This window comes from Columba livia, chromosome 13 (genome assembly GCF_036013475.1).
Source record: "Columba livia isolate bColLiv1 breed racing homer chromosome 13, bColLiv1.pat.W.v2, whole genome shotgun sequence".
Classification (NCBI taxonomy): Eukaryota; Metazoa; Chordata; class Aves; order Columbiformes; family Columbidae; genus Columba; species Columba livia.
This window is the reverse complement of record NC_088614.1, coordinates 16,683,633-16,709,718: the sequence shown is the minus strand read 5'-3', so window position 1 is coordinate 16,709,718 and position 26,086 is coordinate 16,683,633. Positions and strand designations below refer to the sequence as shown.

Sequence of the window (26,086 nt, the reverse complement as noted above, 5' to 3'; positions counted from 1 at the left end):
ACTGCTTAAAATATATCACTTTGGTTAACCAACCTCAGCAAGGATTTATTTCCTGAAATGGATAGGATTTTGCTGGATTACGTTAGTACCAGGTGGAGTTTTAATTAAACCTCTATCCTGCTGTTGGGAAAGCAAGCTTTACAATCAGAGAATTGAAAACAGCCTTTCCTTTGGTGGGGCAGGAGTGTGTGTGTGTGAAGGAGCCAGGGAGGAGGTGATGCTCTGATGTGCAGGAAGTTTCCCACCCAGCCCAGCATAGAAGAACAAACTCCGGCTTGAGCAGCTGAGAGACTTCTCACCCAGTCTGCCTCAGGCACAGCTCCTTGCTGAGCTCTGCAATCCCCACGCTGCCCTCTCTTCTCGAAGCATCTCAGAGCCAAGAAGTTAGTACAAGTGATGTTTCTGTTCCTCTGCTTCAGCCCAAGAACGCCTGCATTTGGCTGTAGAGTTTGGGAAGAGAACAGCTGGCAGCAGGAGGTAATCAAAAAGTTCATTCTACATTTGGACCTACAGGTCCTCTCTGGCCTGTTGATCCTCTCCATCCCCCATCTGCAATTTCGGCAGTGAAGTCAGAAGCGGTTTGCTTCAGAAATATTTCCCTTGAATAGAAATCTAAAGTTGCGTATAGATTTCTTGTCAATGTTTCCCTTCTTGCTCAGTCTTTTAGGTAACATCTGCAGGTGCCAGTGTAGAGCCAGTCTTTCTGTGATACCCAGAGTAAAAAATGCTAGAAAACTCAGTGTAGAACAAATATCATTTATAGACATAATTTCCTCTTTCATACTTTCCACCAAATATACCCCATCCAGTATGTAACTGAAAGTTTAGAGTGCATGAATGCTTCAAAAAGTCTTAAAAACAAGCCTACAAAATACTGACATTTGTTAATAAGCAGAATATTAAAAATCTTTGTCCAGCCAAAAAAACCTGGAATTACCACCTGGAATACTAATTTGCCTTTACGATATTCACGACATCCAAACTCCTATCAAAATTTGTCTGTGGTTTGTTCTTTAGGGCTTGTCATCTGCTCTACATCATACTCCTCGAATGAATAGTGTATTAGCAGATATTTGAGTATAGTCGTTCAAAAGAGGTTGAAAAGCAGGTGAAATGCTCACGACTGCAGGGCTCAGTTCCAAGGCTGGAGAACTCCTCACGTTGGTGGGAGGGACAGGTGAGAGCAGCCCCCGTTTAAAGGGGTCACAGTCCAAGCCAGCAGAAAAGTCAACCAGCTCCCCATTTCTCTGGTTAAAATGAAAACGCTCCTTAATCCATCTTGCTCTTGAACGGCAAAATGTAACTTTGGGGGTGAAATAATAAAGACATGTTAGTTAATTATGTACCTGGTAATTAAAAATGAACCAGTTACTAACCAAGTCAGGATCTGTAGAATTTAACTAAGAATTTAATTTACAACTCATTTTCTGAAGGCTGGGTATGAAATTGTTCATTAAAAAGCCCTTAGCACTTTTTTGGTTTTGAATATGTTTTTAGAAAAGAACATGTGCTGTTTCCTAGAACCCTTGAAACTGTTCTAGAAAGACTTGGACATTCTGCTAATGAAACCTCTGGGAAGGCAGAAGGTACATTGGTGCATATTTGCATCCTAAATCTTTGTTCTTGAGGACCTGGCCATTCAGAGCTTTGCTCCAATACTTTAATAGCTCAGCTTCAGAATAAATGTTGTGCAGACATGCACGGATACTTCAGCTCTCCAGTAGCTTAAAAAAATAAAAGATGAATAAGAGACAGATCTGCAGGAAGCATTATTTGCTTACTCAGTGCTGTCTACTGCTTTATTGGTAGGCTTATATCCCCTCTATGCTGTAACTCAGATTTTTAGTATTATCTTTTGAATTACTGTGTAAGGGAAAAAACATTCTGCAGGTAATGGATGCATGTAGGTGCATTCATGGTGTATTTATCATACTTACGAATTGAGTGTCTTTACTTACACAAATGAAAGCTTATTATTGGTAACGATAAAAACGTACAGTAAAAACAGCCTGGTCTCGTAGTTTCTGTTTTGTCTGCTTCTTTGCAGTTTGTTACAGTGACTTCAGATCTGCTCCAAAGTATCAAGATAAATGCAGAAATACTTATTATTGAAAAAGACTAAAGAGTTCTGTGTTTTCTTTGTTTCTCTAGCCAGTTTTTTCTTCTTGAATGTAATGGACCACCACAGTGCCGTGGACTGTCAGCTGTAAACCCTGCACAGAAATGTTAATTTGAATAAAATGTTTCCATTTCAAAATCATGGGAACTTTTCCATTGCTCTTGTGTGTCAGATTCTAAGAGGGTTTTCCATATGAGACTTGGATAGAGATATAGTGAATGATCAGATGGCAGAAGAGCATATGGAACAATACTCCACGGCTGAAAAGATTTCCATTGAAAAAATTACTTTAGAGTGAAAATTAGAAGTGGATGATCGATGGCATAAGTTTTTTTTTGTTTTCTCCATGCTTAGTTAGCTAAAAATCTTCCATTCCCTTTTGTCTTGCAAATGCAACAGTACCCCCTTGCATTCAAGGAGAAAGTAATTTAATTTGCTATGCTGTCTTAATCAGAGACTTATGTGCAGCAAAATCTGACATTTTTATCTAGACTATATTATGTAAAGCAACGAGCTGGGGGACCAGGTTCACGTTACGACTGTTGACAGCTGCTGTTTCTCAGTAAGTCCCGCAGCAGCAGAGCGGGGCCGCTTTCCCACCCCCGGCACACCGCTGAGCCACTGCAAGGGTGACAATGTGTAACGATGGAGGGTGGAAAGATAAAAGTGAAGTTGACATGAAAAGCGTGTGACTGAGATACCCATAGATTAAAAATCTGTGAGAAAGTTGTTTGGCACCCGGCTGATACCCAAAGAGCGCTACTTTATTCTTTTCATTGAAGAGCATTGGTGAACACTCAATAAATTCCAAAGGCAGGCCTGTAATGAAGTGAAGCAGATGCAAGTTGGCAGAGTTTTAAAATTCACCATATATTCTAGTTCAGATAAGACGCATTTCTATTGCTTTATGCTTTTTGCATCCTCGATCTGCAAGAGTAATAAATAGGGCATGATCTCTTGTAGTTACCATTGCAGTATCAAATGCACTGAACTGTTCTGGCCTCGATACCTGTAATGAGGTACCTGAAAACCTGCAATTAGAAATGCAAAGATTGTTCTTGTTGGGCAGCCCAAAATCAAGCAATGTTGCTGACTTTGTACTGAGTTCAACAAGCTTTGTAGCCAGCCAAGAAACATGCAACAAAGTGAAGCAGTTTCAGCATTAACCACGTCCAATGCTATTTACAGCTTCTCTAGATCATCACTTCACCTAAAAACGTATGGGAACCCAGACCTGACCACACAAGTTATGTGCTTGTTTTGACCTAGCCAGCTTAACTAATGTGGCTGCATTTCCTACCACATGAAGCTCCCCAAAGCTCTTTGTTAAGCATAATGCATTACAATAATCCAATTTAGACATGACAAAAATGACTGTTCTTCTGCCAAGGCATCTACTGAACTGAAACTGTCATTCCCAAAGTAAGGGTCACAACCTTTAGGGCGACTGCAAGCCTAACAGTCGTGTAATTATTTATCCTAGTGTAATGACACTGATGAAAGTGGGACTTACTGCCAGAAACAAGCTGAGGAGGTTTTTATGGGTCTGACTAGACTACTCTGAGCAGGAACACTTGCTCTCCAAATCCCGTCCTTTGTCCAGCCCCTGTTTTGGACCTTAGAGAAGATATTTTTAGGAAGGTAAAAAAAAATAGTATTTTCAAATGTAGTCTATTTCTCTCAGTCTCTGAACCTGCTAAATTATAGTTCAGATTAATATTTTCTTCAGCTCCTGTGATAAATATGGGAAGAACTAGAAAAAAATCTGTAGGCTCTTAATTGGTTTCCAATGATTCATTCAGACAGCACATTTATAAATGGGGGGGGCAGCAAAACAAAAGGAGGAGAAGAGAGAGGACAATCTTTAGAATGTACACTGTCCATTTTACCCAGTTGCCAGAACATTTTTGTGACATATAATTCATATTATTTCGTTGGTGAAGAACTTGGTGTTGAAGTAAATTTCTTAGTCTCCTTCCTACCTTCTAGTGCTAGAATCCTTAGTGTATTTTTAAGTTAAACAATGTTGTTTCCCTTTGGATTCTAAACAGTGGGTTAGAGAAATCTTATTTGGAGATAAGCAATGCGCATTTGTTCTCTCTTTTTATATTTTACTTCTCTGTTCAACGTCCAAGCCATAGAGCGCAAGGGCAGTTGACATAATTTACTGTTTCAATTTTTAGAAATTAATAACTTCAATAGTACTGGCATTCAGATGTTCCCTTATGCAAAGAGGGAGTCAAATTGTTAGAATGCTAGATACCATCTGTTAAAATATAAATTAGATGGTGGTCCCGGAATGCACAGAGATCACCTTGGAGTGCAACTGCAGATTCAGTGAGGTCTCTGTCATGTACATGCAGTTGAACCTGAACTTTGAATAAAATTAAGAGTATTAAAGCAAATTTCAACATAAATATTACTCCACTTATTGTAGACTACGTCTTAGCAGTCTTTTATCATACACTGGATTATTAATCACTGTCAACTCGCTATACTTTCCTTTTCAGTAAAGAAAAGTGAAGTTATGCAATGTTACTATGTAGATCATGCCCTGTTTTTTCTAGTCGTACTTTGAGAAAATGCATCTGAGTAAAACCACATTTTTAGTGATGCTGAGTCTTCCCCCAGCAGTTAACATTTCGTCTATATTTATGTGACATGACTTTATGCTTTGTGGTTTGGGCAGATGGAGGCATGATTTTCTTCACATTTTTCATATGGTAAAGAATTTACAGGAGCTAGTTTAGCAGTAGCAAGCAGAGGAGGCTTGGATTTGTTTGCCTAACATGTGTATCACATATAAAAGGCAATGTCCTTCCGCTGTAGTTGTTAATAACTAGCTGTTCCAAATGGATTTGTGCCAACACAAAATCCACCACCACAATTAGCAGTAGTAGGAACTTCAGCTGGCAGCAGCAGCAAAGGCAGTAAAGATTAAATGACTGTGTGAACTGTCCCTCCAAATTAAAACAGATGTACGTTGGCATAAAATAAGAAAACTCACACAACTGTTACCCCTTACACTAATTTCTGCTTTGGTAATACTTAGAGAAAATATTGGAACACACTAATTTTAACATTACATAGATACATCCTATTAATGACAAGAATCTCAGCATCCATACCAGTCAAACACCTCAAATTACAAAAACGTATAGATGACTTTTGAATGCTTGAGGGTACAAATAATGTTTTGAAGAAGGTTGATTTTTAGAGGCATTTGTCAGTCAGGTACCTGTTACTGACTTCTAGCTGATGTTGCACATGTACTTCCAAAAATTCCACTAAATGACACCCAAGAATTTTTATCAAGTAGAAAATCTTGCAGGAGCTAAAAGTCTCTGCTATAGAAGTATTGCCACAAAATCTCAGCTATAGAAATATTACTACAAAACAAACCCTCCTCCTTTTCATGAACCATGGCTGAATTATGCTAAACCCTGGACAAATGAATGAAAAAATATAGTGTAATGAGGATTTGAATCAATATTTTATTGTACAATATTAACTGATAGAATACATCCTAGATTAGCCCAAGCTTCTTTAGAGTGACTCGCAGTTTGTTGTCTCACGGTGTCCTGTATGATATGCTTTAAAAATATATATTGTTTTCCACCTCTAGCATTGCGGAACACCAGGGAACACCGTGTAGTTTTGTCAGTAACTTCAGCGTGTGCATGAACAGGCATTTATGCACATGAATCTGGATGCTCTTGCTGTAGAATTTTCAGGACTAGAGCAATTGCTTTGGTGTTGACAGCTAAAAGCTTCCATGTAAACAGACCCCTGGTGTCGTACTCTGACAGTGGTTGGACATCCCAGAGAGAACAGTTTGCCAGGAAGCAAGGCTAGTGAAAAAAAGCCAAATTCAATTAAAATGTATCATCAGATAAACGTGAGTTTTGGCAGCAGCACAGAATTACACATTTTAGGCTTCACTCAGGACACAAAGTAAGCACCTCTTTTCATAAAAATGAATGTTCTGTTTCCAGCGACATATGCTAAACCGTGCATCTAACCACTTAGACCCAGCATCAGCAGCACCAGGCAATGCTCATTCTACAGAGCATTACCTACGCAAATCAGATGCCATTTCCTCCAGTACTAACTGTTCTCTGACAAGTGCCCAAGCACTGGGCTAACCCAAGGGAGAGCTGCTAGTTTGAGCTCAGGGAAGCTCAGTGTGAGGTGTAACAGCAGATGCAATTTGCCTGCTGCATGGAGAGGTCAGCCCCTATAAAATCACAGACAAACAGCTCCCAGGCAGCGGGAACAACCTCTCTGCGGAACTGGACTTGGGCAGCACAGTAGAAAGAAACAGAAGAGTGTATGTTTTACTGTTTTTAAGAAGTGAGGGAGTTTATGGCCAAATTTAAACGGAATGTGTCCTATGAAAAGGAATGTATAAAGCAAATGCAGCAAGTCCAAGTTTTTCACTGAGACATGACTGCTTCTTAACTTCATGAATAGCAAATAGGGAAAAATAATAGAAACACATTAATTATAATACAGTGAAATTAAGACTTTAGCAGCACTGAAGGCCACCATATACCACAGCTGAAACCCACAATTCTTTCAAATGGCCTTGCCAGCCTGCTTTGAGCTTCTTGAAACCATGGGGAGGTATCTACAGGCTTGTGAGTAGGTTAGAAAGTCACACTGCTCCCACAAAAGAAGAAGAAAAAACAAAATCAAAACCAAACTCACACATTTGCTTACCGGCTGTAACACAAGGCCTTCAACCCAGGAGAGGACTTACAAAGTAGAACATTGCAGGCTTCAATTTATCTAACGGATGGCATTATAAAGAGGCCTGTTCCAGCCAGAGCTTACAGGAGAACCAGGTTGAAGATGAACAAAACTACAAAGGGTCAAGGCACGTCTTTCCAATAGGAACTGTAGAAACAGTGTTCATAAAAGCAGGTTTGACTTCTTAAAGAAAAAGTCTGTTGAAGAACACAGGATATTCCTGACTCATCTTGTTCCAGGTCTTCAGCATGTGCTAATCTGCATAGTTTGTGTGTAACGTTTTGCACAGTGAAAAAAGTCAGTATAAAAATACTGCTCTCCCATTCTTTATCCATAGTGTGATAAAAGCACAGTTGATTATAACAGGAAATAATACTTTATTATAAAATCTGCATGTAAACAAGTAACAAATTAATTGAATAATGGTTAATGCAAGTGCAAATTAACTTCATAAAATGATATCTGTTTTGTATTTAAGTATATATTTATATGTAATTTGTTTTCTCCCATTTTAACATAGTTCTAATCCCCTCTCCCCACATTTGTTTAAAAAGATTTATCATTGCTTGCTTTATACTAGAAAGAGTGTACGAGCCTGCGTACAAGTTTAAGTTTTGCTCTGCAAACGAGACAAGTCTATGGTGATACTCATCATATCTTTGCATCTCTGGTATCCACAGGACAAGAGGATATTTAACATATGTACACAGTGAAAATGTGGCCATGGCAAGCCACTATTTACAGTTAGTTCATTTACTTGCACACATTGAAACTTAAACCATTTATCAATGAAGCAGACATTGTCGTGTAACTTCTGGACTTCCTTGTGCACCTTAAGGCACTAACAAGAGTCTCAACTGACAAGTCATTCTTCTTATCACCATGAGGATCATCCGTATGCTTCTCATAACAGTCAGATGCTTGTTCATCACACACACAACACATCTGGCCTTGCTGAAGCTCCTAAAGCACAGATAAGTCATGGCAAGACTTGGATTTTGCTTTGAAAGCCATCTTCTTATTGTTCTTTGCCACAATTCTCCCAAGGAATCGCTTTGCCTTTTTGCCTATGCTTTCTCTTCTCTTTGTGTTAGCCATTCTCCTGGCATTGTCTTCTTTACTGTCTTTTCGAAGTCTGATTTGCCGAACAATACCTTCAAACAAGTCCTTGACATTATGATGAAGAGCAGCTGATGTCTCGATAAATTTGCAGTCAAACACAACGGCACAGGCCCGTCCCTCTGGATGGAAAGAGAAAAAAGGAGATGAGTGGAGATGTACATTTTCTCTCCATATATACTGTCAGAAAAACAAAACAAAAGTTGACTTTAAGTGAGGGAGTGCCTTCACTGCCATGAAGAACCTTACTGCATAGTGGGAAAGTGCAAATTTGAGCTCGTGGTTTTGTCCCCTTACTTGTCTTGGTTTTGTCGTGATATAGTCAGAAATCTCATTTGGCCAATGGTACTGAATGTAAGACAACAGTAGTCCTATAGGCAGACAGACCATCCCAGTATTGTTTAAGAGCTAAAGATGAGACAGGAGTGGCACCTGGATGCATGCTTGGTGCTTGATAGGAAAGTGAGGTACAGAAATAGTTCTTATTTCTTCTGAAAGCTGTTGAGCAATTACGCATCTCTGCCTTGCTGCAGTAAGTGAGAATTTTCCATATTAGTTATAAATGAAGGTCAAGTCATTGAACAGATCAGTAGAGGTCATGAAGACGCACACCACTGGATTTGACTAGGACTACATTCAAAATACAAGATGCTCAGTGTTCCAGACATAAGCACATAACTCTGGAACATTGCTGCAGTGTAAATTTCCATGCTCAATTTGTGGTAAATAATGGCAAAGTTGTAAAACCTGAGCAAAGTATTGATGTTACCACTAGGACAGGTCAACCATGCACTGCCACTAGCCTGAAAACTGATAATCTCCTGGTGAACAGTCAATTCCCTGTGCAGGCATTTAATACAGGGAACGTGGCAAGAGCAGATAGCAAGAGATGGCTCATCTTCACCAGGGCACCAATATTTCAGAGTATTCTTCCCAATGAAAAAACACACCACCACCACCACCACACCACACACCACAAAATGTTTACTTAAGTGAAATTAATATTGTGGTGTTGGCAGTGGTCACTGTTACCAGAAATGCTAGTTACAGAAATGCTAGCTGGAACTGAGAAAATTCTCACTTATCACAACGGCAGAATATACAAAAAGACCAAGTTGTGTGAGCCTGGTCCCACCAGCTCAACTCAAATGTGATGGAATCACTTCCAGAAGAAAAGAGGATTGTACAGGCTGTATGTTATCACCCTTTTCAAAGGCTGCCTGAGTTCTACGACATGGCACTCCTGTCCCTTAAAAAGCATAGCTCGGGCTATCAAATCTTGAGATGAGCAAGTGCTGTTGCACATGTAACATACAATTGAACTCCTTCAGTTAATATGGACCAAACCTGAATGCTACACAAAACAATCTGCTAAACTGCAGCTCTGAAGCATTTATTTCTCTTGTACTGCAGTTGAGAGCATTGCTCTGTGCAGTCACAAATCTTCCTCCCCCACCATCTCCACCAGTTTCCACGGTACCAAGTCCCTCAGCATGAACCAGCTGGCTTGATTTCTCTGGTGTGCCTCAAATATGTTTTTCCTACATCAAACCCAGACCATTTCTATTGACTATGATCATCCATAGCCTTTGCTACTGATTTAGACGTTATTGTATAAATTAATAGTGTCTCTTACCATCAACTGAGACTTCCCGGGACCTGACCAGGTCGCTTTTATTGCCCACAAGAATAATAGGAATGTCTTCTGTTTGCCTTGCTCTTCTTAGCTGGATTCTTAGCTCAGAGGCCTTTTCAAAACTAACTTTGTCTGTCACTGAATAGACAATAATATAGGCATCTCCCATTTTCATACAGTGGTTCTGAAGCCATTGGCTGTCATCCTAAAACAAAAGCAAGAAATAGATTTATTGCACTGAAAAATCTATTCAACACCAATCAATTATTTAATTATTGTAACCACCTTAAAGATATTTTTGATAGCTTTATTAAAGAGTCAGTAAAAGTAAGCCAACCTCCCTTTTTAAAAATGATTTTGTTGTTTAAAAAAAAAAAATCACATAACAAAATGATCTGTTTTTGAGAAATAATATCAGGTCTGCACTGATCAGATCATGAATGTCTAATTTCACAGTAACACCCTGGGCTGCTCATTCAAAACATTAAGGGATTTGCACTCCAGTCCTATTCAAGTTTTTTAATTGCCTGCCTAATTACAAGAAATTAATTGCAGGAGAGAACAAAGGCAGTATGAATTTAATTTTTAATGCCACTTTTTAAATATTACTGATAGAATAAACAGACATAGTTGTGCCGTTTCTACTTTTTAGGATGAACCACTGACCACGCCATAAAGAAAAAATATCATAAATCTGTAAGTACCTGCTCCCATATATCAAACACCACGAGAGATGCTTCTTCTCCGTCAACTATAATAGATCTGTCATATGTATTTCCTACGGAAAAAAAAAAAAAAACAAAACAAAAAAAAGTTCAGAAAAAGATTAGTTCTTCTCCCTCTTCTCCCTGGGAGGGGTGGCCGGAGGGGATGCCCGGGGAGCCGGGGCCGGCGGCGGTATCGCTGCCCTCTGCCGCTCGGAGCGGCGGGTCTCCGGCACCGGGATTCCGCCTCCTTCCGCCCGGGGGCTGCCCTGGGGGCCCCGCGCCCTCACCGGCCTCTTCCGCGTCCGCGCAGTCCTCCACGCCGCCGAAGATGCGGGCCAGGCTGGTCTTGCCGACGCCGTGCTCGCCCAGCAGGATCACCTTGTAGAGGTTGCTGTCGGAGTCGCTGCCCGAGGAGATGATGGAGTCGGAGGAGTCGGAGGCCCAGCTCTCCCGGTGCTCCTCGCCGGGGCTGTACGAGGTGCAGCGCACCAGGTCGGAGAGCTCGCCCTGCGGCAGGGCGGCCCGCAGGTCCCGCTCGTCCACCGGCATGCTGCGCCGGTGCAGGTGCTGGTGCACGGAGAAGGGCATACTGCCGCGCCGCTTGTCCAGGTAGCGCAGCTTGTCGCCGCGGTTCAGAGTCATGGAGCTACGGGCAGAGGGGAGAGCAGAGCTGTCAGCACCCGCCGCCCCCGCAGTGCCCCAGCCGCTACAGCACGGGCCAGTCCCGCCGCGCCGCCCGCGGAGCAGCGCTTACCTCGGGGCGCCCCGCGGAGGGAGGGAAGCAGAAAGGGATTCCCCGCCGTTAATCGCTTGCGCTGCTGCAGGAGCTCCCTCAGCGACTGCTGCCGCCACCCCGCTCCTCGCCCCTATTTATGGCTCCGCCAGCTCGGCCCTCCCCGCCGTGACGCGCACTGCACGGCTCTCTGCCAGCGCGGCCGTGGGCAGAGCTGTCCGCCCACGGCACCGCTCCGCTCCGATCCGCTGCGCTCTGCTGCGCTCTGCGCGGCGGGGGCGGGGAGTCGGGCGCGGGGAGTCCCACCGGGGGTGGCACGGCTCGCTCTGCTGGCGGCAGCGAAGGGGGCGGCCGCGGGGCTCCCCTCCTGCCGGCCGCGGGGCTCCCCTCCTGCCGGCCGCGGGGCTCCCCTCCTGCCGGGGCCGCGGCACGGCGGCGCATGGCGAGCACTGTGAGGAGGCGAGGGCTGGAAGCAGAGCGTTTCAGTGGGAAATACCGTCATGTGTAGCGAGTGACAGGCTGTGCAATCAAGCTAACGGGGTCTGCCCCGCGTCCCTCTTTCTGCCAGGGCCGGAGTACTTTCCTGATGCTCCCCCGGGTGGAAATGGAAGACAGCATTTGCTATCTGTGTCACCTGGTTCCACTCGCAGCCCAGTGCGAGAGGGCGTGTGTCGTAACCAAACAGGTTTCCTCTGTTTGTTAGGCTCCGTGTTATTGTTCAGGAGTTTAGGTGATGTCTACAGTAGTGTTAGGAAAAACAGTTGCAAATCTGCAGTATTTGCAATCTTTGCATTACTTTGTGCTTGCTTGACCTAACGTTCAGGACTGGGTTATGAGAAAAGCACCTCTGCGAGGTGTTGCACTTACATAGTAAGCTTGCCAGCGTGTCCACATGCAGTGTTAACGGTTTAAGAGGAAAATATAAAACATAAAGGTCAAATTCTTCTCTTGATTTCACCTGAGCAGCAAAGTGCGACAGTGAAAGGCTTATCTCATAAGTGGCACAGTCATGACCGTGTGATCGGGTGAAGAAACGACTAACCAGATAACTATACTTGTATTCTGAATGGCTCACCCAAGCATCGTGTATACAGTTTATTGTTTACCTAGCAACCGAAACGCTAGACATTTTACAGCCAAAATAACTCTGGCTCCTGCTCCCGAAAGGTTACAGCCCGATCAGTAGGGGAAAATCCCTGTGACTCTGTATAGGGATAGTTGCCATCAAATCCGTGAAAGTTTAAGGGTTTACACATCAGCTACAGAAACAAGGCTAAAGAAGGTAAGAGATAGGGAGGTAATGGAAATGAAATTATAGATGTAGGGAACAAAGAAAGGGAAGGAAAAGAATCTGTGGGATTTGGCTATGGGGTTGCATAGCAAATAAAACACTGCATACCGGCTCAGAAATATCTTTTTTCTTACATATTAAACTCCTCACGCTACTTTACTACAGCAAAGACAGACATAAAAATACTTTGAGGGACTGACCACAAGGAGTGGATATTTTTTTCCCTGTGAAATTAAGTAAGTGAATGTTCTCTTATTTTCAGGAGCTAATTATAATTCTCCAGTCCATGCTCTTGGGGTGGTTTTGGCCCCTCCACCCTGATAACTACAGTTTGAAGTGTTAATGTGGCAGTTAAAGATCATCAAGTGCTTGCAGCAAGTTCTCTCTGCCTGTCTCACAAAACAGCAACCAAAATAGCCTTGTCAGTTTAAATAGTCAGAGTTTGGTGGTGAAATGAAGTGAGTGCTTCACTTAAATGAACCGAATTAGAAACCTCTGGTTAGCATTTTAAGTCACATTTAAATAAATTATGGTTAGCATTTGAAGTACACCTTGGTTACTTAACTTGGATGGACTGGAATCTGCCAAACAATCTTAATCTGTATTTATTTACAGTTAATGATATAAATACACTCCCAGAAATTGAAGTTCTTCGTTAACTTTTTAAAAATTTGCATGTTTCTGAGTGGGTTTGTAAGTCTTTTGGATCAGTGTTTCTTGCATGCCTTTACCGTGTTTCAGGGTCAGACTTTAGAAGTTGACATATAAAGTGGGGGTATTTCTAATTATTTTCTCTGTGAAAGAAGGGAAATCTGAGAAGCACCAGAATAAAAGATACCGTGCCACATTTGTGCCACATATAGCACTACTGACTGGAACCAAACTAAAAATGGGAGTTTCACTGACACGAAAGAAGCCATATTTTATTCTAGGCCTTTTGCTCATGAGAATTATAAATATTTTAGTGATGTAAATGCAGGATAGACCCATTGCTAGCCAGAAAGTAACAGGAAAGGCATATGCAATAGTGTTAAATTAAGAATTTGAGACAGCAGTGTTTCTGCAGGAAAAATGACTGAAAATAAAATAATGCCTAATAGAAATCATGCAAAAAATTCGGGACTCTGTGGCAAATACTTGTTTTGTGCCAGCACCCAGGTACAATTAATGGATTAATGGATATGGAATTCCACCAGGGTTACAGGATACGACTTGGGATCTGGCCCTGGGTTCTGTGAGTTGTCCTTTAACGGAAAGTGAGGTGTCCTTGGATCGGGTCCCCGGAGCTTCGCTTGTTCCTGGAGGGATGAGGACCAGCTGCAGAGAGGAGCGCTGTGCCAAGGCAGTCGGGTCTGTTCCCACCCGCCGCAGGATTTGTGCCTGGAACCAGAGAGAGGGGGAATTCACAGGGGTCATGTAGCTGGTTTATCTCCTTTGATCTCAGTAGGTCCAGCTATTTTGTGAAGTTCGGAGGAATTAACAGATAATTCAGTTTAATCACTTAAGACATATAACATGCTTCTTCGCATAGCATGTAATTCTGTTTGCTGTTAATTCTTGCTATGTATTCTTGTACACATTACCGTGGCACCTGCTGATTTCAGTGGGGTGCATATGAGACCACAGGCTTGAAATGCTGATCTTCTAGTTTCTTTGAAGGTTTTTCAGACCATCTATTTCTATTTAAAAGTGATTTGCATGTCTTGCTTTTCTACTCTTATTTTCTATTTTCCTAGCCTCTACTGGTCTAGGGTGTGTTTTAATTAAATGAGTGCTTCAAACACATACTGTAGACTTGATATTTTTAGTAAGCCTAATATACTATTCCTTACATATAAAAATGGAAACAAAAGATTTTATCATTCTGTTGGATTTTACATGGAGCCAGACCTGGCGTCTGTCAGTGGTGAAGGTGCAAGTCCACTCCAGCCTGCACAACAGCTTATAAGTGCATTGGCCCGGGGGTGTCACAGTAGCTGGTACCATCTGTGGTTCTTGAGTCACGAGTGGCTCTGCAGCAATCCAGGTGTGTGTCCCCTGCAATGGCCGTGTCACATCACCCGCAGCACAGCTGCAGTCCAGGGGCTGCTGTCTTAACTACACAAGGAGGTACGGCTTAAGAAAAGGAACAAGCAAATTCTGCCAAGGCCAGAAGCACTGGGTCATTTTTTGTCTCAGGGACCTCAGTCAGCTACATCCAAATTACCAGAGTATTCTGGGATCCCGGAGGAACCACTGTAACCTCCTGTGTGAGAGTCAATCCAAAAGCTTCACTTTTGCTTGGCTGCCCACCATCTGTGGTGTGTGTTCTGTGGTGCTCATCGAAGTTTGATCAGAGACTTAGAAAGAAAGATGCATATAGGATGTCCTGTATTCTGTGGAACTGAGCACGAAGCTCTCTAAAAATGGATTACTTTATCACCTTTTTTTTTTTCCCCAGTTTTATTTCATATGACTTTCATTTTCCTTATTTCATATGCTTTCTCTTAAGGTCCCTTCTTTGTATTTTACTGTTGTTTCTTTTTTCTGTTATCTCATTCCTTCCTTACTCTCCTCATTTTCCCTTTCAGTTTTTCTCCAGCTTTGGAGAAGTATCAGTGTTCTCTTCTAGTGCACTCTCTTGGCCTGAGTACTTTTCATCATATGGAAAATGAAAAACATGCACACCAATCCTGGTTTTCCAGTGATTTATTCCATAAAGTTTGTGTCTGGAGTTTCTTTATGCTATATTAGGTATAGAATGCTTTTTGCGGTGTAAATGACAAGCACAGACGTCGCAGGGAGTGCAGTGATAACTGACATGTATAACCTAACACCTGACCTTCTCCCCTCTGAATTTTCAGATAAAAAAGCAGAATTTGGGGGGCCAAATTAGCTATATGTGATTCTGTCCCATCCGTGTTTGTTCAAGGTCAAATGACATGTTATGAACAGCATTTATATTTTTACATCAAAATAACAGTATTACTGAATTCCAGTGTTTACTTTTGCTGCTGTCTCACATTGTTTCATGTTTCATTAGGAGTAATACAAATAATTTTAACAGCCCAAAGACTGGATTAGCAGCAGTCAGGTTTGGGAGAAAATGTTGTTCTCAGTGTGACTCTATGCTGGAAGTCATTGGTTTCTCCTCTTCTTACTTCTCGACTTATCTGCACTGTCTCACATCTAATTAATCAGCCATTACATGGGTGAAGTTATTTCTATGCGAGCTACAGAGATATCCAAAAAGGTCTGTTCATGCCAAGTTATATGAAGCATTACTATTGCAGAAGCATGGGTCTGGCTACCCCCCAAATACCTGGATTAACAAACAAATAGCAGCATTTATTATTATTTTAATTAGAGGACTGACAGACTCAGGCCAGTGGAAGAAGAGACAGAGGCAGCAAAATGAAATGTGCTGGGCTTTTTAACCTAAGCAAGAGAGATGGAGGTACAGGGAAATTAAGAAAAAAACACCAACATTTTGTCCTTATCACACAAAAAGCAGGATACAGTGCACACGTGGTTTCAAGTTTTCCTCACCGTCACCCTTCAAACCACAGAGTAGTGTGTGGAGAGCAGATACAGGCTAATTGGTTCAGTTTGTGAGCTGCATGCAAATGCACATTAGACCTTTCCATGTGTAGCACATGGTATGTTGCAGTGTCTTGCAGTTAATGTATAGGGAGGTAAAAGCGGGCTACAGTTTGAACTGTGTGAGTAACTCTAGCAATGGTGAAGCTTTCAGTCTTAGCACCAACTCCTTGGTGGGAAAGCCTGATAAATGTCACATCCACCTGCATTTGGACACTGCCAAGGGAGGGCGGCACATCCCCTTGGCCAAGGAGCCATGCCTTTGCTTATAACTACACTTGCATTTAATGTCAGGGAATATTTTTGGTTGAATAGTGGTAGTCATGAACTGAGGTTGCAACAATAACATGTGAGAAGTATGAGCTTTGGAGTCAATAGGAACCCACATAGTTTAGAAAGCTAATGTAGAGTGCCAGGGGGGAAATGCAAGCAGAAACCTAACTAAATCCATTATTAGACCTACAAAATTAATCACACGTTTGTTCCTCTCACAGCTACTGTGCTTCCTCTCAGTTCCAGACCAGAAATTCTAAAGGATAGACACCACAAAAGAATGTAGTGCTGTTTGTGTTTTTCAGGTAGAAAATGATAAAATAGGTATGGTTTAAGTCCATTGCTTCTAACATAAAGCAAAGGCTTCTGTCTTTCTGAAACTCATGCAAGAGTGCAAAAAATAACTTGGGATAAGAATAACTGGAAATGTGGTTCATCTTCCTGCTGCTCTGAATTTCTCACTGCTGTGAGTAAACTAAAAACATTCCCCCACTAGATAACCCTATGAGCAACTGCACCAGGTGAATCATTGCTCCGAAAAAAAAGAACTTGCACAAGTGGCATATCTAATTTCATTTTTGCCTGTGCAGTTCCCACACTTCTTTTTCACAGAGCACACCACACAGTTAGCAAACTATCCCGTTCAAATATACTTGGGAAAACCATTCTTTCTCAGTCTAACTTTGAATTTGCACTGACTTTTAGTTTTTCAGATTCAAGTTTACTTCTTAGTGACATGGTAACCACTTGTGCTATACCCTGCTACAAGAGCCTGAGTTTGGATACCCCCTTAGTTTCTTCAGTCACCGCGGAACGGACTCATTAGCACGTACCATATGTGATCAGCTGTTTGGTCCTATTGCATTTCAAGTTTGGAGTAAAATCAGAACATGACCTAAGATATTTCCATAATTATTTTCTTTCATCACCCCCAATTCCTCTTTTTCAGCATGAAACCTGTCATGGCCAATGTGCATGACATACCTCTTCTGTCCATGAGTGGAATGCTAGATATCCTCTTACAATTCCTGTGGGATGTATACTCCTTAGTGTGGATGTCAGAGGCCCTCTAAAAGAAATATCTAGAAGTCTGATACCATTAAAAAGTTTCTGAATTTACAGTTTGCAACAGACAGTTGGTTTAAGGAGTGGGCAAGTAAATGGCTGACTGGCTGTCTTACTAACAAGTTCATAGTGGTAAGGAAGAAAATTGCAAATGGAAGATTTATTGGTTACCAGCAGTAGCTCTTGGCAAGAGGAATGAATCTATTTACAATAACAAATTAAAGGAGCTGTACTGGGTCAGACTCAACTTACAGCCAGTTTCCAGTAGCTGTCAGTAGTAGGTATCTAAAGAAGAATGGACAACAAGGACACGATAAACACAATTAAAACTCCCCCTGTACAACTGCCAGGCTAAAATATTCCTTTTGTTCAGAGGCACTTGATGTGGTTTTTCTGCATATTTTTCTAATTGCTTTTTAACCCACGTAGATTTTCAATGTCATGCAACACCTGCATTTACCATACTGTGAAGCAGAGAATAAGGTTTCCCTCATCTTTTTCATACATGAAATCATTTTATTGCTTTCTGTAGTAATTATCTCTCTTGGCTGAAGAACCCAGAGTATTCAATCCCTGCTTGTATAAACATGATCCCTACTTGTCCTTCCCCATATCTTTTCTAATACATCTTTTTAGAAGTTAGGGTACAAGAAGCACACAGGTTAGAAACACAGATTGTTCAAACTGCATGTGTCCATGGACTTCCCCAGTAGGCGGTGATGCTTTCTGCTTTCTTTGTTAATCCTGAGAATTAGTAGCATCTGTTTACACTGTCAACTGAGCACTGAGTAATGTTTTCATGGGGCTACTGTAACTCTCTTTTGAGAAACAAATGGTTTAATGAGGCAGGAAATTGGGTAGAAAACAGCCTAAAGCTGCCCTTGCTAACCCACAGACCCATTTCTTCTGTACACCTACTGGACAATGTCTTCAAAAGCTGCCTGTTAACAGCCATCTTCCACATAGTACTACAGAAAAAAAACCCACAGAAACTTGCAGAATGAAAGTCTAGTTAAAAGGGAAAACTTCTCTGTAGCAAGAGATTACAGTGAGGGTGCTGGGAGTACAGCACATGGCGCCAGTGACAAAGCATTGCTTACATTTCAACACATTAGGGAGATACCAAATGAAAGAAGGCCTGAGAATGTGGGGTCTGAAAATCCGGGTAAAGTCGTCATATTGTAGATGCTTCCACTAATACGATAGGCCAATAAGGAAAAGTGTCCTTGCAGTGGAAACCCATCAGCAGGAGCAGACCCGTGGGCTGAGGAGACGACCAACAGCTTCCAGCGTGCAGAGTCGCATTGATCCATCACCGAGGGAAGGACGTAAGACAGAAATATAACTTGTTATGTTTGTGGCAATCTAAACTAAAGCTTTAACTATGCTGCCCTCTTCTGTGTGCTTCTTATCTATGAAGAAAGGACAAGGATCTTTAAATCTATCTTTTCTAACACAGAACCTTCAGTTTTGTGTCCAGATGTGCATTTACAATGTTTAGAATAGCTGCACCTTATATAAGGCTCATGATGGGGACTGGTGGTGACCAGAATTAGAACATAGCTGCTGTTTTGCTATAGGTGATAAAGTCTGATCTTGTTTTCCTTGTGGGCAAAAGTCCATTTCTCTTTCATTTCAGCAAATGAAAGCTTGAAACAGGGACAAAAACTCACAGTTACATGGGAGACTTATGAATTTGAATCAGAAAGGCATCACACTTCTCTATAACTCAGTGGAGAATTTGTGGTGTCTTTTGCTGTGGTGAGTGATGTCATGGAGTTGTTCATGTGAAGTGTGTAGGAATTTGGATGCGAGAGATGTTATCATCTGTTCCAGGAGAAACTCAGAATTTGTCCAGTTGGAATGTGCTGAGTTTGGCAAATCCCACGTTTGCATCACAGCAGTAACAGGCATCGCTGCTTCTTTTAAATGTCTCATTTCCTGCTTTGCTTCTGCCGCTATGCAAGAAGACTTAAAATTCTTATAGTAGAATTATACTAGAATCAAATAAAATCTATTATTTTCACTTTAAACTGTCAAAGTTCTTTCTGATTTTATTCTTGAGAAAGAATGTAATAGTAATTATGCTAACCATTATATGCTTCATTATCTAGCACTTTCTCTCCAAAACATATGAAATGATCAGGATCTAGGCTTATGATAAAGTACAGAGAACAAACATAAGCATAGATGGATATAATAGAATGATATGAAGTGTGTACTTATATAAAGAGAGTTATAGACAGTAGACTTGAAATATATTATTTTATGAAAGCAAATGCAGATCTTAATTTCAAAGCCAACCCTAAATAAAAAAACCCGCATCAGAACTCCAGTGCTAGAAGTCTCTCAGTCCCAAAGATAAAACCACAAAATCTTGACGTGGCTCAAGGACATTCTACACCCAAAACAGTTACAGTGAAGCAGGTAAGAAATAACTTCATTTCCCTATTCACCTATTCCTTGCACAAGCAACTTGCCCACCTTTCCTGAAGGCCAGAGTACTGAACTGGTGAGGCAGCAGCACGCTGAGCTGCTGATCATGGTGGGGAAGTGCCAGGGAAATGTTGCTTGGCTCTCAAACATCACAATATAAGTCTTTGGGCCTTCCGCATTTTAAGTGGACTTTCTTAACTTTCCAAATCATCAAAGCTACTTATATTCAAAGAAGGACTGAGTGATCATCCCGTTCTCTGGTGGTAACAAAATTCAGCAAGTTATTTGCCTTTCATGGCATTTTTCCCTGTTTACAGTTTGGAAATGAGATGAGAATCAGGCCTTGACAGACTTTCCCCTTTTCTACACTTACATCAGTAATTAACATGAACCAAGCAAACGCTTCCTTGGCATCAGACTCTCGCGTCAAAAGCATCAAGTCTGTGATTTCACTGCCTGCTCATGTACCCAGGGCCGTGCGGGGAAATGGTCTTTATTAATGTCAAATAGAATATGATGAATACAGTGAATTGCTTTTCTGTAAAGAGACTTTCTGTTCACACTGACCACTTTATTCCATAATCTTTACCAAAGAGAGGGTTATATATTTTCATTACTCCTCTGCTGAAGCACATCAGCACCACCAGAATCATTCAAATGAATCTACAGCCTTCTAAGGTAACAGCAGCACGTAGCTAGGCAACAAAAAAGAATATAGGATTTTTCAGGAAGGAGGACTTTTCTAGATGATGTCATGCAGATGCAGTGCTTTTTTTTGCCTTATAAGAAGAAAACAGTTCATTGGAGAAATGAGTCTGTCATCCTGTCACCATCAAGTCATATCGATAAATAGACTTCCCTTGATTAACTGTGAAAGAAAATAACAATACATTGTGTACTGTGCCTATTTATTTCTCTATATCTAGTACGTATTCGTAAGGTTTTTTGCAAAGACTAAAACCCACAAATGCTCTTATGGCACATTTCATTAACTATCATCCTAATTAAAACTGACTGCTTCAATAATTACCAAGACAGCTGAAATAAACTGAATCTCAGTTCAGCTGAAACCACGTCAGCTTTAAAAAAGAGATTTTATGAGTGGAAAAGGCATCTTGTTGTATGTACTGTCCCTCACTATATGTAGGGACAGAGCTGTTGTGAATGGTGAAGCTGATTTTATGGGTGTGAAGGGATTTGGTTAAGTGTAAGCTGAAAAGCTGATGTGGACTAGCAGGTACAGCATAGGCATTGATGCCTTGGTGTCCTGGACGAGCAAGCTGAGGATGATGGAGGTGCCAAGCCAGCTTCTGGGCTTTGGCAGGATTCTTTCCAGTCTTGAAGGGCAGCAGGAGCTCTGAGATGCTGGATGAAGACATCTTCCCTTCTTTCTCACCTGGTTTTGTGCTGGCCAGGTCTCAGGACAGCTGCTGACCTGCATGAAATTGTAGCACCATCTGCCAGGGTGCAGCTACCAGCCCTAAGCCACACCGCGATTCACGATCTCAGCTCATTATCTCAGCTATCCCACCTCCATGTCGCTAACTCGACAATTTGTCCATGCATGCAAAAACGTGTTTAACTTGCAGAGCTTTCACATTTTGTTTCCCAGTCAGGGCGCAGCCTGCGTGGCTGGGACAGACTGTGCAGGGCGCTGGCCGGAGAGAACATCTGCGGGCGCGGGGAGAACATCTGTCCTGGAGCAGGGCAGTCCCTCGCCAGTTGTCCGTGTCTGCGAGAGGACATGCTCTGTACATTGCAGTTTCTGTGGCATATGTTTTTTCTGGTACAGACCTGAACCTAGCTAATCAGAGACATTACATCACAGTCTTGGAAGCTTTCGTGTATGTATTTCCTCTCTTTGGCATGTTATTTTTATTTGTGTATTCCAGAGCCTGTTCCATGGGATGTCTTCCATTCTTCCCAGCTGGACCAAAGCACGATTCATACATTTTCTCTTTCATCTTGTCATTCTTTGTGGCGAAGCAGGGATTGCCCAGATTGGTATGCAGGCCAAAAAAAGACACAATTTATTTGTAGTCAGTGAAAGCAACTTTTAAGAGCATGAAGACTGGATAACAAGAACATGTCAGAGGTAGGTACACTGTCTTCATATCATTCATAGCAAAGTTCCTGCAGTTTTAAGGATTAGTAGAATATGTTGCAAGTGCTAAACTAGTATGATACATTAACTGATGTATATACAATTTGCTTCTAAGCTATAGTGCTTACTTATTGAGCCATAAAATGCAGAAAGCTGTTTATTATATCACTTGGTAACTGCATAAGTACATTTCCTGTGGACTTAAGCACTCAGACTACAGATTAACTGAAGTGTGTATGTGCAAATGGCATATGCATTTAAAGTAAGGTAGTTATGACTGAAGTTAAAGCTGATACAATGCTTACTTTGTGTTTCAAAGAATAAATTAACTCTCAGTTGTTTTACTAGGAATGGCCCAGTATTCTTCTTACCAACAAAAATAAACGTGACAAGACTTCGTCACTTCCATACTAAAAATAAAATCCAGAGTATAATCTCAGTTAAAGCTCTGAGTTTGTAGGAACAGACCCAAAATGGTGAGTTTGAAGGGGAAAAGGAAGAAAGTGTTTAAATAACAGCTCCTGTTTCAAGCTCCTGGTCAATTTTGCCATTAGTAAGAATCGATAATGACACAGAATTTGACAGGCTCTTTACATTATTGACTTATGTTTCAAAAAACAATGTCTAAAATGCATCGTTGTGAAAATAAGTCAGTGCCAATTTGAAGAGAAGCAATTTATGTGACTCATTCCTAATAATTTTCTGTCTACCTCAAAAGTATTTGTGTTTTTCAAAAAGTTGGCCACAGTGTTAATGAAACTATTTTCTGATTTTCAGTTATAAAACTAATTTTGTTCTATTAAAACTTCGGGGGGAAAAATGGAATCTATTGGCATTTCTTGTTTTTCTCTGCAAGCATTTCAGACTATGTGGATGATTTATTTGTTGCTTTGCATGGGAAATAGAAATTATTGCTGCTTAGATACCTTCTTAATCCTTAGACCACGTGCCAGCTCTTCCATTAGCAAAAGTGTAGAGAAATCAAGCTGCCAGGCATCCTGGGGTTAAGCAAGCTTCTCGCAATCTACTGAGGTTATTTTAGTCAAAGCCATGTGTGACACATCTGATGGGAACTCAGATGAAACTATTTGGGGTAGATTAGGAAACAAAAATGCTATGATAAACCATAATCTCAAAGTTACATCAAAATAATGGGATCTGGTCCAGCAGAGAGAGTTTGGCAGCAATGACTTGCCAGTCACTCAGGTCTTCCTGCTCGGCTCAGGGTGGACACAGCTGCTGCCCACGCTCAGTGCCCGCTGCACTTCCAATCTGGCAAAGTGTGTGTCGCCCTGTGTCAACTTAAAGCATTGGGTTTATGAAGATATTGTCCTCCTGATCCTCCTGTCTCCTCCTGCTGTTTGTGACTCACCTGCAGTGGGACAGCAAGGGCTTTTTGTCACCTGTGGGGCAGGGGGCGGCTGTGGCCAGCATTGTTCCTGGACTTGAATGAGGCTGCTTGTATCCAAGACGGCTGCTCTAAAGGCTCATCCTTTCTGATGGAATGTGTCCTGTTACAAAGCATTCCAGAGGCTACGTTTAGGAGTAGCTTTTTTTTGAAAGAGTCTGACAAGAAATATTTGTAACAAATTAATGTTTCCTTCTCCCACTTTATCTCTATAGAGCAGGAGCCAGCAAACAATCATTAAAACCAGGGAACAGAGGATTTTGCTAGAACTGGCCGTACGGTACCTCTCAGCGAGTATCCAAGCTGAGGGAGCCTGGACAAGAGGACCCGTGGGCTTCAGCAAACTCACTGCGGTTGGTCCTCACTTTTTTTTCTACTCTCTCACCAGTATCACACCCATCTATGCAATGACTAGTAAAATGTAAAAGTAAATGTTCATTATGTTTTTGTAGCTGTCTGTAAGCTGATTTCCCAAATACTAGTTTTTGTAGGAGTAATGAAACATTTTTTTAGAAAATCCAAGTGATTTTATTTTGCTCATAGGTATATGTGTAGAGTAACATTAGCATCACCACTATATATATATATAAAAAAATTACATTTAACAGAGCAGAATACCGATAATTTCCTCATCGGGCAATTATGATCTGGCAGACAAACACTGATTCACCACTTCCAGTAAGTGAGAGTTCTCCAAAGCAGCTGCTACACGTTCTTTATCAGCAAGCTGTTTATTAACTGTGCAGAAAAAAACACAACACAAGAAACCGGTCAAAACCTTGCTATGCAGGGTCTTTGTTAAAGCATTTTACATGGAGACACATAATCACTGTTGCTATGGCACCCAGGTAGACCTGTAATTCTGCAGCTGCCAGGGATGCTGCAGAGTTGCAGTCTCCAGTCACAGCTGGCACATTATCACAGGTTAAACCACAAAGCTGTTTGTGGTCCAGCAGCACCTGTAGCTGTAATGCAAGAGGAAATTTCCCCCCAGCCCCTCCCCATTTTCTGAGTCCTCCAGAACCCAGGCAGATCCATGACCAGCTGAGAGCACAGGCTGCCTGAGGAGATGGTAACAGTACAGTACAGAACATCCCAGCGTCATCATTACACGTTTCTGTTCCGCTACATCCCCAGAAGCTGATGCATGTAAAGTCCCAGAGAGTAAACAGCTGCTCTGCAGGTCTGGGAGTCTCTCTCCCCTCTAACTTTCAAAATTAAAAAACCCAAAGAAAACCACAAGCCAGATCATTAAACACCTTACCTGCATGCTCAGAGGCATGTGTTCCTGGTGTTATGTGAACATCCAGCTTAACAAAAAGAAGGAGAGGACAAAATCAGCACTACATTGGAAGCTCAAGTTCAAACTATTTGATATTTGATGATAAAAATAAGACAGTAATAAAAAGAGGGCAAAAAGAGTATTCTTGCCAATAGCAGCTACTGCATGGAGCAGAATAAAGTCTAAACTCGCAGACTGTTGTGCATTCCCATCTGCTTAAGCCTCTCTGGGACAGGGCAGCAGCCTCCCCTCCTCCCGTGCTGCAGAGCACTGCAGGTCACTGCCCCCGCGACCCCACTCGCCCTGACACCACTGTCACGGAACCGCGACTCTGCATCCGCATTTCAGCGCACGGCCCTCTCTGCTTCCACTCCAGTCAGTTTTCAACACGAGTTAGGTAGCGCTTTTTTCTTTGTAATTTTCAAATACAATCCCTTTTCTTGGCTGTTGGAGCAATTTGATTACTCACCTTAAACCTCTCGGGCAGAGATCTGATCAGTTTTACTTTTATGGAGAGGCCGATTAAGGTCGCCATGCTGCAGTGAGGAATGGTGGGAGTGAACTCCACCGCCACCGTGCTCTCCGCGTCATTCACCTGAGGAAACCGAACACTCATGGACGAACCGCCCCGGCCGCACCCCAGCCCAGCTGCAGGCATCTACGGGAAACGCAACTCGGAGCTGCGCCTTGCCGCTCATCGTCTCCTTCACTGACACTGTAAAATACCATGTTTAGCTGCAGCGCTAGAAAGCAGCAGCTGAGTCAATCAGTGCGGGCTGTGCCCGCGGCCCCGCTCGCGTTTAACCCCCGCGGCCCCGCCCGCGTTTAGCCCCCGCGGCCCCGGCGGCTCGATGGGCGCCCCGGGCTCTCACTTTCACTCGCACTTGCTCCACGACGTTCAGCTCCTCCAGGGTGAGCGGGTGCTCGGGGTCGTTAATGGAGCGGATGAGATGTGCCGCGTTAAGGAAAGCGGAGCGGAGCTGCACGGCCCGGCCCGGCCCGGCCCTGCCCTGCCCTGCGCCGCCGGCCCAGCGGCCCCGGCCCTCCCCTCCCGGCAGGATATCGAAGATCTCCCGGTCGTCGATGGAGTCGGGCAGCTCCTCGTCCTCCTCCCGCGCCGTCACCGGCCGCTCCCCCGAGCGGCGGTAGATGAGCGGGTTGGCGTTCTCCAGCGGCGCCCCGCCGCCCGGGCCCGGGCCCACCATGGCTGCGGCGGCGCTGCCGGGCGGAAGGAGCCCGGACGCCGTTCGGGGCCGCACCGGGAGCGGAGGCGGGTGCTGGGCGGTGCTGGGCCGGCCGGCGCTTCCCCGTGCGACAGCGCGCTCCTGCGGGCGCGGGGCCGCCGGCGGGGCGGGACGCGGGGAGCGCGGGTTGGCTGGTCGGGAGCTCCGAGGAGCGGGTGGGAGGCGGCGTGGAGCGGGTCGGGTCTTGCACAGCTTAAACTGAAACTTCGCTGCGGTCAGCGACGCTGCAAAGCGTCTGTGAGGGACCTACGAAGTGACCTTAGTGTTACGGAGGATAGGTAAATTAAATTGCACGTTAAATACAATATGTTATTGATTAAAATTATTTCCTTCCTCTT

At 42.8% G+C, this 26,086-nt stretch overlaps 3 protein-coding genes across 6 annotated transcripts in view; 1 reads left to right on the top strand and 2 right to left on the bottom strand.

Annotated features, from left to right (window-relative positions):
• The window catches only part of PDP2 (pyruvate dehydrogenase phosphatase catalytic subunit 2), a 100,640-nt gene extending 77,062 nt beyond the window's left edge, over positions 1–23,578 (top strand). The window contains exons 4-5 of one of the 4 annotated variants that reach the window (XR_010465827.1): positions 21,603–21,805; positions 23,438–23,578. The gene's annotated coding sequence lies outside the window, so the exon portion shown is untranslated. Of the gene's footprint in view, positions 1–21,602; positions 22,758–23,437 lie in introns of those variants that run through there. The other 3 variants (XR_010465825.1, XR_010465826.1, XR_010465824.1) reach the window with 3 other exon arrangements.
• RRAD (RRAD, Ras related glycolysis inhibitor and calcium channel regulator) lies at positions 7,229–11,245 on the bottom strand. The gene is made up of 5 exons (XM_065028458.1): positions 11,088–11,245; positions 10,621–10,979; positions 10,331–10,404; positions 9,627–9,831; positions 7,229–8,112 (listed from the first exon to the last, which is right to left on the bottom strand). The coding sequence occupies exons 2-5, from the start codon at positions 10,973–10,975 to the stop codon at positions 7,835–7,837; spliced, it is 912 nt and encodes a 303-aa protein (XP_064884530.1). The 5' UTR covers positions 10,976–10,979; positions 11,088–11,245; the 3' UTR covers positions 7,229–7,834.
• A 148-nt stretch (positions 23,579–23,726) lies between the features above and the next one.
• Positions 23,727–25,819, bottom strand: CIAO2B (cytosolic iron-sulfur assembly component 2B). The gene is made up of 5 exons (XM_021282077.2): positions 25,568–25,819; positions 25,377–25,456; positions 24,974–25,099; positions 24,487–24,532; positions 23,727–23,960 (listed from the first exon to the last, which is right to left on the bottom strand). Exons 1-5 carry the CDS (start codon positions 25,707–25,709, stop codon positions 23,863–23,865), a joined length of 492 nt encoding a protein of 163 aa, XP_021137752.2. The 5' UTR covers positions 25,710–25,819; the 3' UTR covers positions 23,727–23,862.
• Between the last annotated feature and the right edge of the window lie 267 nt (positions 25,820–26,086).